The sequence below is a fragment of the Bidens hawaiensis genome, unplaced genomic scaffold, assembly GCF_021521415.1.
Source record: "Bidens hawaiensis isolate Kalapana, Puna unplaced genomic scaffold, B.hawaiensis_p1.1 tig00007915_1, whole genome shotgun sequence".
NCBI lineage: Eukaryota > Viridiplantae > Streptophyta > Magnoliopsida > Asterales > Asteraceae > Bidens > Bidens hawaiensis.
In genome coordinates, this window is record NW_027491551.1 from 948,210 (window position 1) to 959,583 (window position 11,374).

At 41.9% G+C, this 11,374-nt stretch overlaps 1 protein-coding gene across 1 annotated transcript; it reads right to left on the reverse strand.

The window, feature by feature from the left end:
- Positions 1 to 2,132: 2,132 nt before the first annotated feature.
- On the reverse strand, positions 2,133 to 2,525 carry LOC143636414 (uncharacterized). The gene has a single exon (XM_077104009.1). It carries the CDS (start codon positions 2,523 to 2,525, stop codon positions 2,133 to 2,135), a length of 393 nt encoding a protein of 130 aa, XP_076960124.1.
- Between the last annotated feature and the right edge of the window lie 8,849 nt (positions 2,526 to 11,374).

Consider the following 11,374-nt stretch of genomic DNA (forward strand, 5'->3'; position numbering starts at 1 on the left):
CAAACGAGTCACCGTTTCTTGAACGCACCCAACATAATTTTTTATTCTCCACCCGTCGCCCAGAACCTTTGGTGTCTGAAGCTATGTTTGCGAAAGGTGAGGAGTTCATATTGAAAGGTGAGGGAATTTTGCAAACCCGACCTATTACTGCTGCCACCTCCGGCGGAGTGATAGTACTTCTTTCGTCTAGCGAGGACGCATCACTCTGCGAAGGGGGTTTGACAGTTGATGCTACTAATCTGTCGCGTTCAACTGTAGGTCTAACCCGAAAGCAAGATTCAAAGGCAACCACAACCCTGGTGACGGGCGACGAGGGTAATCACCAAACGGTTGGTGATGTTAACGTTGAGGAGGACCCTCAAGCCGTTGGTGCGGGTGTTTACAAGGCAGCTGGCAAACGCAAAGTTCAACCCACCAAGGCTGCTCCGTCCAAAAAGTCAAAAGAGCCAAAACTTGTTAATTTGGAGATACGCCTTCACCAACTTGATTATGAAGATATTTCTTGGGTAAGTTCAATGCTTCTCAAATTTGTCCATTACTATGGATCAAATACATATCTGATGTACTATTTGACGTTTTACAGTAGCCCGGAAAGACTTTTCTGAGGATGTTTCAGGTCTGAAGAGCTCGACTGCACCACCGCCTCCGTCTACACCATCCTCACCACCCGAGACCGCACAAGATCCGATCATTGTTGCGGATGATTCTCCCCTGAAGGAGAAAAAACATGGTCATTTTGAAGATCCCAATGTCTCCACATCCCTCCACACTACCCAACGCTTTAGGGATAATGGAGGAGTTAGTGCCTTTTCCTATGGGCCCCAATAATCTCCCTCCCGTCGTGAGGAGGAAGCTCCCATACATCGTCCGCAATGGAACGTACGCCAAAATTCGATATTTAGAGATACGGACGTTTGTATCGAGTACTTACAAGAGAGCCTTCCTCCCGCCGAAAGTGAGCGTCAACGCCATCGTATTCGCGAAGAACTGCTGAATACGTATTTTTATCATTCGGTGAACGCTATGTCTGCCAGTCGCGAAATTTGCCCGAGACTGATTGGGGATGAATCATTCCTGGGATGATCTGGAGGCTAATTTGGCCGAAGCTACGAAGGAAGCCCTCGGGGCTATGAATGAGGCTAAAGAGAGCCGTCATGCCTTGGAAACGGAGAAGACTAACCGTCTTGCTGCTGAGGAAGCCAAGAATGTTCTCCAAAAACAGTTGGATGAACGAGATATATTGATAAAAACTCTGCAGGCTGACTCAGCAGCCAAAGATGAACGCCTCGCCACTCTTGCTTCCAAGAATCGGGAACAAGCTTTAGAATGCGCTGGCCATAAGATGGAACTTTTTTTGGCCAAAGCGGATAAGAAATGGCTACTAGCAAAGGGAGTTCTCGGTATTTTTCTTTTTCAACCGGAAACAACCAAATTAGCCATAATCACTTATGTTTAATTATTCTAACATGTTATTGCTTATGTTCGGAATGGTGACGAGCTTGGGGACTGTGTTTTCGTGCTTCTGAATGCGTCCAAGCAAGACGGACGTCATATAGGTTTCCGGGAATGTTACAACTTTTCCTCAAAAGGCAAACTTCCGGAAGAATTTATCTTGCACAGCCAGGATACTGCTGCAATACTTATTGAGAAAACGAAGACTTATGACAAATTAAAGTTTTCGATTGAAGAGCAGATATCAAAGCTTGCATACAAGGAAGATGGAATAGAACAATTAAAAGATCTCCTTGGTCTTGATGAAGAGGATGAAGAACCTTAAAACGACGCGGAAGGCGAGAACGCGGAACACGAAGGCGTAGCATCGTAGATATAACCTCTTCTTTTTTTTTGTAGTTATTCTCCTTTTGTAATCCCTTTTGATGAATAATAAGAAGTTTTTTCTTAGTTCGGTACACTTTGTCTTATACTTCATAATATAAGTGCCTTTGTAGGACCTTCGTTGTTATCAATAAAGGATTACAAACTCAACAAAATTACAAGAGACTAACATAAAATTTCATAAATCAGGCATAATTCGAATTACAAAAAATGAAATTACATAGTTTCTGCTAGTCTATTTGTGCACGCAGGCCAAAATCAGAAAGGAAAATAGTCGTACTACATGTAGCACTTTTTCAATTAAGCCCCGTTCGAATTTTAGGAACCTCGGTCCCGTCCAAATTTTCTAACTTGTAAGCACATTTAGATAATACTTGTTTAACTTTGTAAGGTCCCTCCCAAGTTGGGGCTAATTTGCCCGGAGGCTCTTGGCCAGAAGCCTCATTATTGCGGTAGACAAAGTCTCCCGCATCGAACTCGCATTTTTTGACCCGCGAGTTGTAATATTTTTGCAATTGGCGTTTATAACTGTGCTCACGAATCGATGCTAATTCCCTTCTCTCCTCAAGGAGGTCAAGATTCATCCGGAGTTCATGATCATTATCATCGATCATCAAAACTCTTGCGGATGGAATCCCAATTTCGGCTGGGATCATGGCCTCAGTGCCGTAGGTTAAACTAAAAGGCATCTCCAAATTACTGCAATTCTTTTGGGTACGGAAGGCCCTAAGTACATGGGCAACTCGTCAACCTAGCCCGTCCGTTTATTTCCTAACCTCGCTTTGATCCCTTCCTTAATTGTTCGGTTAGTTCGTTCAACCTAACTGTTTGCTTGCGGATGGGCTACAGATGTGAAATTTTGAATGACTTGAAGTTCTTTCAGCCATTCTTGCAGTCCGCTGTCCACAAACTGGGTCCCATTATCATTTACCAGTTCCTGCGGAAGACCAAACCGACAGATAATGAATCCCCAAAAGAATTTTGATACTTGATGCCGTGATTGATGCGACTAGTTTGGCTTCCACCCATTTGGTGAAGTAATCAATGGCCACCATCAGGAATTTGACTCGTCCAAGAGCTTTCGGGAAAGGTCCCATAATGTCAATAGCCCATTTCTAGAACGGCTAGGCGGATGTCACCGGAATTAACTAGTTCTTTGGGAGCATGGTATTGGGTGCATGACGTTGGCAGGAATCACATTTCCTGATTTCTTGCACAACGTCTAAATGCATGCAAGGCCAATAATACCCCGCATTCATGAGTTTCGCCACAGTCATTCTAGGACCTGCGTGTAAGCCACATATGCTTTCCTGTACTTCTCGTATTATGTAGTTTGCATCTTCCGCGTCTACACAACGCAACAGCGGTCCTAGAAACGATCTTCGGTACAACACGCCATCATTCATTTGGTAATTTAAGGCCTTGTGTTTTATCTTGCGGGCCTCAGCTTTTTCTGTTGGGAGGATTCCAGATGACAGATAAGCCTTGATCGGTGTCATCCATGATTCGACACCTGTATGAATGACCAGAACTTGATTTTGTGGAATAGACGGGTGGTCAAGGACTTCAACACGAATATCCTTAGCGAAGTGCTCAAAATTTGTTGAAGCTAATTTGCTAAGGGCGTCTGCAGACTTGTTCTCGCTCCTCTTGATGTGAATAATGTTGAAAGAGGAAAATTGGCGAATTAAGTCCTTTGCTTGCGACAGATATGAAGCAATGACATCATTCTTAGCTTCGTAAATTCCATTAATCTGTCCCGAAATTAGCAAAGAGTCCACCCGTGCTTCCAAATGTTTTACCCCGAGCTTTTTAGCTATCCTCAAGCTTGCCAGGAAAGCCTCATATTCTGCCTTGTTGTTAGTGCTCTTGAAGTCTAACTTTATGGCGTATGTGAACTCATGGCCTTCGGGATTGACTAGCATGAGGCTTGCGCCAGATCCCTCATTGCTTGAGGCTCCGTCCATGAACAGTGACCAAATTTGTCCTTGTTCAGGAGGTGTTTGGGGTTGCTGCTCGATCAAACATTCTTTTTCTTTGTGCTGCGGAACCTTAGTAAAGAAGTCCGCCAGCACCTGCCCTTTAATTGCTGGTCTGGGTTAATACTCTATCGCATGTTCTCTTAACTCGATGGCCCATTTCGCCAATCGCCCAGACAATTCGGGTTTACTCAGTACATTCTTGAGCTTGTATCCCGTTTGCACATTAATGGGATGACCTTGAAAATATCTGCGGAGACGCCGGGCAGCATAAACCAGTGCTAAAACTAGTTTTTCAAGCATTGAATATCTGGTCTCTGGATCTGACAACGTCTTACTGACATAGTAAATTGGAGTTTAAACATTCTTTCCATCTGTCAGTAGTACGGCTCCAATAGCGATGTCAAAAGTAGACACGTATTGCGTCAAGGGTTCTCCCGTATAAGGTGCCGTAAGAGTAGGCAACTCTATTAGGCACTGTTTGACCTCTAGAAAATCTTGTTCGGCTTCCGCGGTCCATTTGAAGTGTGCCTTTTTTAGGCAATTTCTCAACGTTGAAACGAATGGGTAAGATTTAGCTACATGATTTGCTAAAAAGCGATTTAGCGCCACTAATCTCCCATTGAATGTCTGAACCTCCTTGAGGGTAGAAGGAGAAGGCATGCGGTCTACAGCTTGAACTTTATCAGGATTGACTTTGAAGCCCGCACCCGTCACGATGACTCCAAGAAATTTCCCCTCTTCCATCCCAAATGAACATTTGGCTGGATTCAGCTTCATGTTGATACTTCTCAAGGTTTCAAAAGTTTCTTCGATGTCACTTAGCATCTGATCTTCCTCGGTGCTCTTGATTACTAAGTCGTCCATATAAACTTCCAAATTTTGACCAATCTGCTCCTTGAATGCTTGATCCATTAATCGCTGATACGTGGCGCCCGCATTTTTCAATCCAAAGGGCATCATTTTATAACAAAATGTCCCTTGATCAGTGCGGAATGCTGTTTTATCCTCAACACCAGTGGCCATGCGGATCTGGTGGAGCCTTTGTAGGCATCGAGGAAACATTTATACTTGAACGGGGTCACGTCGTCTACTTTGAGATCAATCTATGGTAATGGATAACAGTCTTTCGGGCAAGCTTCGTTTAAGTCTTTAAAATCGATGCACATCCGCCACGTTCCGTTACTCTTTGGAACGATGACTGGATTAGCTACCCATGTCTGGTACTTGATTTCCCGGATGATTCTGGCGTGAAGTAGATCTTGCACTTGCTCATTCATAGCTTTCGTCTTTTCTGGGCCCATCTTCCGCTTCTTTTGAACAATTGGGGTAAACATCGGCTTTACTCTTAATTTATGTTCAGCAATGCTCCGCGGGACACCAGTTACGTCCGCGGGCTGCCAAGCGAAGATGTCCATATTCTTGGTCAATAGCTGCTTTAAGAATGTTCTTACTATCTTAGAGATAACCGGCCCAATCACAATTGTCTGATCGGGGAACTTCTTATTCAATACCCACTTTTCTGGCTCGGTCCTCTGAGTTTGTTTTGGGACTTTGCTGGGTTTTGAGCTTTCTTTTGCAAAGTAGTATCGATTGACATGAATGATTGCTACGCCTGTGCGGGTTGGAACTCCAACCGCACCATGAGTTGTGGACGGATGAGCGTTGAAATCGCCAATTGCTTCCCGTCCTAGAATGATATCATGTTTGAAAGTTGCTGGTAAGACTAGAAATGAAACTTCCTCAGTTCTTGAATGAATCCCGTCACTGAGAGTGACCGGGAATGATATTACCCCTCGCGGTGCATTATCTCTCCTCCAAAACCAGATACATGAGCATGAATTGGTTTTAACCTCTCTTTGTCTTCATCATCGAGCTGTTCGAAGCATTGTTCATACATAATATCAAATGTACTACCAGTGTCGAAGAAGACGTATTGTGATCTGTAGTGACCAAAGAGAGTGGTTATAATCAAGGAATTCTTGTTACATGGCCCGCCTTTAACTCTTGGGAAGATCACTGGTTCATTTTTCCATTCCTCATCCTCCAATTCTCTTCTCTTCCCACTTATTTTATGTCCTCCTTGAATCATGTAAGCATTTAAGTCCTTAACCTGTTTTCTGGATGGGCCCTAGTTATCTCGCGCGGAGGCCTTATCAGTCCCAGGTTTCACACCTTTGACTAAATGTTCAAGTTTGCCAGACTTCACAGCTGCTTCGATTTCATTGTTTAAAGCCACGCACTCGTTCGTGTTATGTCCGATATCGTTGTGAAACGAGCAGTGCTTCTTGGCGTCCAGGAAAGATCTTCTTGCAAGCGGTTGAGGTTTGCGGAAATTCATATTCTCAGTTGTGAGAATTTCTGACGGAGTTTTTGATAATGGCGTCCAGCTATTAGAGAACCGAGTTAACGCGTTCTGTTTGTTTTTATTGCCAATCAAAGATCTTGTGTCAAATGGCTTCGAGGTTTCCGCATTTGGCTGGAGCCTGGACAAAATTGTTCCTTTCGCTTGTTTGTTCAGTCTTGGATTTTGAAATTCTACCTTCAATTTTTTCTTTGAATTGTTATAGCCCAAAATTTTTTCAGTTCTGGCATATAACTTCGTCACAGTCATAATGTCATCCCACTCTTGTGGCATTCGATCTCTGCCAGTCAGCGTTCGGATTAGCGTGTCACATCTGACGTTCTTGCGGAAGGAACCGAGAAGCATGTCTTTGCTAATCCCACAAATATTCAGACTTTCATCATTAAATCGAGTGATAAAATCTTCCACAGATTCATTATCCCGGCGGATAACGTCCAAAATTTCTGACTAATCACAAGTGTGCTTCTTTTTTTGATTGAATTGCTAGGAAAATTTTTTCACTAAATCATCCCAGCTGGAAATCTGACCGTCCGGAAGTTTTTCAAACCATTCACGCGCTACCCCTGTTAGTGTCAATGCGAACATGTGACACCAATAAGGGAGTTTCCACCCGCTTACACCTCCCACTGCCATAAAATTTTGGAGATGATCGCTTGGATCAGTCATTCCATTATATTTTCCAACCGACGTAGGTATTTTGGCATTAATCGGGAAGGGTGCGGTTGCAATGCATGTTATGAATTTCGATTTTTCAGCAAAAGTTGTTGGGCGATATGGTTTAGTAAAATCTTCCTCTTCATCGCTGTGATATTGAGTATGACGGTCTACGTCTCGTGGACGGCTGATCTCCACCTGCGAGCGTAATCTGCTATTACCAGTGTAGAAACTGTTACCACCCGAGTGATAAGTTGAATCATAACTGTCTAGTTTGTCTATGTAAGATGGCATCTCCATGTGTATGCGAGGAAGGAAACGTAATATTTATATTTCACCAAAATCCTGCTTTGCTTGTTGACTGTAACGGATCTGACTTCCTCTCCCCGTAGGTGGGGGAGAATGAGATCTTATGGGAGTTTCATCATAATTCAGAGTGCGGACATGAAAATGCTCGTTGCGCACTCTTCGTTCATATTCAGCTTCCATATTTTCTTGTTGAATCCGGAGCCATTCCTCTGGAGATAATGGCCTCCTTGATCTGGAATTATGGTGTTGAGTTCTTGCCAGATCAGATTCGCTAGACTCATCTTCCAAACCTAACCCTGAACGAGTTCGGCGGGTCTCCCTCATAATTCGTCCAAGTTCGCCCAAATTCGTAGCTTCTGGTGCTGTGACATGTCCCAAATCGGTAGGAGTTGTTCCGATTGGTGTTGTGACACGCTCGAGGGTATGACCACTAGGTGTTATGTCAGATGTTCGTGAACCAGGAGCTGTGGTACGTGCAAAAATACTCGAAGCAAAACCTTCAGGTATTTCTGTCCCAGTAACACGTGAAGTAGGAGCTGGAATTCCCGTCGGCTCTTCAGGAATTTGACTGATATCGTACAACGAACCAAAAAACACTGAATTATCGATGTAATATCTGACGTATAACTTCGTCACAGTCATAATGTCATCCCACTCTTGTGGCATTCGATCTCTGCCAGTCAGCGTTCGGATTAGCGTGTCACATCTGACGTTCTTGCGGAAGGAACCGAGAAGCATGTCTTTGCTAATCCCACAAATATTCAGACTTTCATCATTAAATCGAGTGATAAAATCTTCCACAGATTCATTATCCCGGCGGATAACGTCCAAAATTTCTGACTAATCACAAGTGTGCTTCTTTTTTTGATTGAATTGCTAGGAAAATTTTTTCACTAAATCATCCCAGCTGGAAATCTGACCGTCCGGAAGTTTTTCAAACCATTCACGCGCTACCCCTGTTAGTGTCAATGCGAACATGTGACACCAATAAGGGAGTTTCCACCCGCTTACACCTCCCACTGCCATAAAATTTTGGAGATGATCGCTTGGATCAGTCATTCCATTATATTTTCCAACCGACGTAGGTATTTTGGCATTAATCGGGAAGGGTGCGGTTGCAATGCATGTTATGAATTTCGATTTTTCAGCAAAAGTTGTTGGGCGATATGGTTTAGTAAAATCTTCCTCTTCATCGCTGTGATATTGAGTATGACGGTCTACGTCTCGTGGACGGCTGATCTCCACCTGCGAGCGTAATCTGCTATTACCAGTGTAGAAACTGTTACCACCCGAGTGATAAGTTGAATCATAACTGTCTAGTTTGTCTATGTAAGATGGCATCTCCATGTGTATGCGAGGAAGGGGACGTAATATTTATATTTCACCAAAATCCTGCTTTGCTTGTTGACTGTAACGGATCTGACTTCCTCTCCCCGTAGGTGGGGGAGAATGAGATCTTATGGGAGTTTCATCATAATTCAGAGTGCGGACATGAAAATGCTCGTTGCGCACTCTTCGTTCATATTCAGCTTCCATATTTTCTTGTTGAATCCGGAGCCATTCCTCTGGAGATAATGGCCTCCTTGATCTGGAATTATGGTGTTGAGTTCTTGCCAGATCAGATTCGCTAGACTCATCTTCCAAACCTAACCCTGAACGAGTTCGGCGGGTCTCCCTCATAATTCGTCCAAGTTCGCCCAAATTCGTAGCTTCTGGTGCTGTGACATGTCCCAAATCGGTAGGAGTTGTTCCGATTGGTGTTGTGACACGCTCGAGGGTATGACCACTAGGTGTTATGTCAGATGTTCGTGAACCAGGAGCTGTGGTACGTGCAAAAATACTCGAAGCAAAACCTTCAGGTATTTCTGTCCCAGTAACACGTGAAGTAGGAGCAGGAATTCCCGTCGGCTCTTCAGGAATTTGACTGATATCGTACAACGAACCAAAAAACACTGAATTATCGATGTTCTAACACAAGAACGGATGGCGCCAATGAAGAAACACGGATCTACTCCCCCTTAACGGGTCTTAGATCCAATGAGTCTACAGGGTAGGATACAGATAACAACCAATACGATACAAGCCCAATTCCCCAAATTCCGGTGACCGGAACCTGCAAAACAGACACTGTGAGCTCGTTACGGGAAGGACAAGAGGGGGGTTTTCCCGTAACCACCCTCCGGCGTGAGAATAAGTACAATCCTGATGAAGATAAGTACTTAAGTATAAAGTGAGAGCATAGTGGGAGTGAATGAATACCTCATGATGGTTGAGAAGGTATTTATAGCCGAAGAGTGTGGAAAGATGATTGGGCCAGCTCTCCTTTTCAGAAGATGCTCTCGTAACCACCTGGACACGTGTCCCCGAATGATAGGTTCAGTTATACGCTGCATGTGCATGTATAACAACCTGGACACGTGTCCTATCGGGATAGGATGATATACAACCCTTGCCATGTGCACGGTTATAACGGCCTTGCCAGGTGTCCTTTATTTATTGGGTAAGAGATCACGTATTGCCCAAGAAAGCATCTTGGTAGATCTTCTAGAAGGTAATGAGTTATTGAAAGTTGTCTCGGGGCATTACCTCTTGGTCATTTATGCGGACAAATACTCCGTCTTGCGGATGACTTCTGAGGATGCCAGGATGTTTACGCATATGTCATAAGGGTGTTCTTTCTTAGATGGTTAAGCGGGTGATTCATATGTCCCGCGGGTGCTTTATAAGGGACCCTCAACTGACCCGCGGGTAGTACTTAAGAGTATTTGAGTCTTTTTGGTATCCTACCTTTATAGGAAGTTTGAAACTACGTTGTTGGACATATGTACCAAAACTAGTCAATGTAAAAAAAAGCATGGTTTAAAATACTTCAAAATTATTATGAAAGTGTCGGCAAGACATCCATGTGATGGATGGCAAATTTTTCAAATCAATTATAGGAACATGTCCCCTCAATAGTAAGACTTTTGTGTATATATATCTACATATGTAACCGAAGAAGATACACCATAAAAAGTTACTGAATCATTTAATATCTTATTCTCTTGTTTTGTTATCTTCAAGTTCTCACACTACCAATAATCTTGTTATAGTTAGAGCTAATATTATAACACGTTATCAGCACGAGCCGCTTATATCCTAACCAAGAAAGGTAATAGACACAAAGGTATCTACATAAGCATCATAAACACTTCTTTAATTATGTACATTAGATATATATCTATGCATATACATATACTAACTAATATATTGAGTAATAGCAATAATGTGTATAAACATTGTTATTAAAATTTGATAACTATTCTAACTTTTATTTATATATGCACACTAATATCTCATTTAGAAGTTAGATTTATTTACACTAACAATTCTATTCTTATTATTGTGCATACTAATTATATATATTTTATAAAATAAACTGTATTTAATATCTTATTTATTATCTTACTTTAAAATAATTAATATTATATATTATATATATATACACACACAAACGGTAATGTTACCGTTATAAACGGTAATATAACCGATATAAAAGGGTTTTAAATTTTCACTATAAATAACCAATCATTAACCCCATTTCATTTACAACAAATATTCTTCTTATTAAATTTATCCAAGATAAAATTCTCAAAATGATTCACCCGGTTTTGATGTTGGTCACTATAATGCTTATACTACTTCTCATTCTAATTTTTAATCTCCCATCTGAAGATTTTGGCATTTTCTTTTTCTTTTATATGTTTATAGCTCTACCAACGTATTGTATCTCATTGTTGATTGATATATATGGATTCTAATATTTATCTTATTATTTGCTCTATTATGTTTAGCAACAAAATGTCAAATATAGCAAAACTCGAATTCCCTGCACTCAACATTTCTGGAGAAAATTATATGTCTTGGACAGCAAATGTCAAAAGACATTTAAAATCTATGGATGTGTTAGACGCAATCCAAGAATACAATGATTGCTCTGACCAGGATAAAGCAAGAGCTGATGTTTTCATCCATAAACATATTGATGAATTACTACAGCATGAGTATTTTAATTATGATAACCCATATATGATATGGGAAGATTTGAAAAGCAGATTCGGTCATCTAAAGGAAGTTTTACTTCCTACTTCTAGAGATGAATGGAACAGTCTTAGGTTCCAAGATTTTAAGAGGGTAAATGATTACATCTCTGCTTTATACCGAATTTGTTCAAAGCTAGAATTTTGTGGGT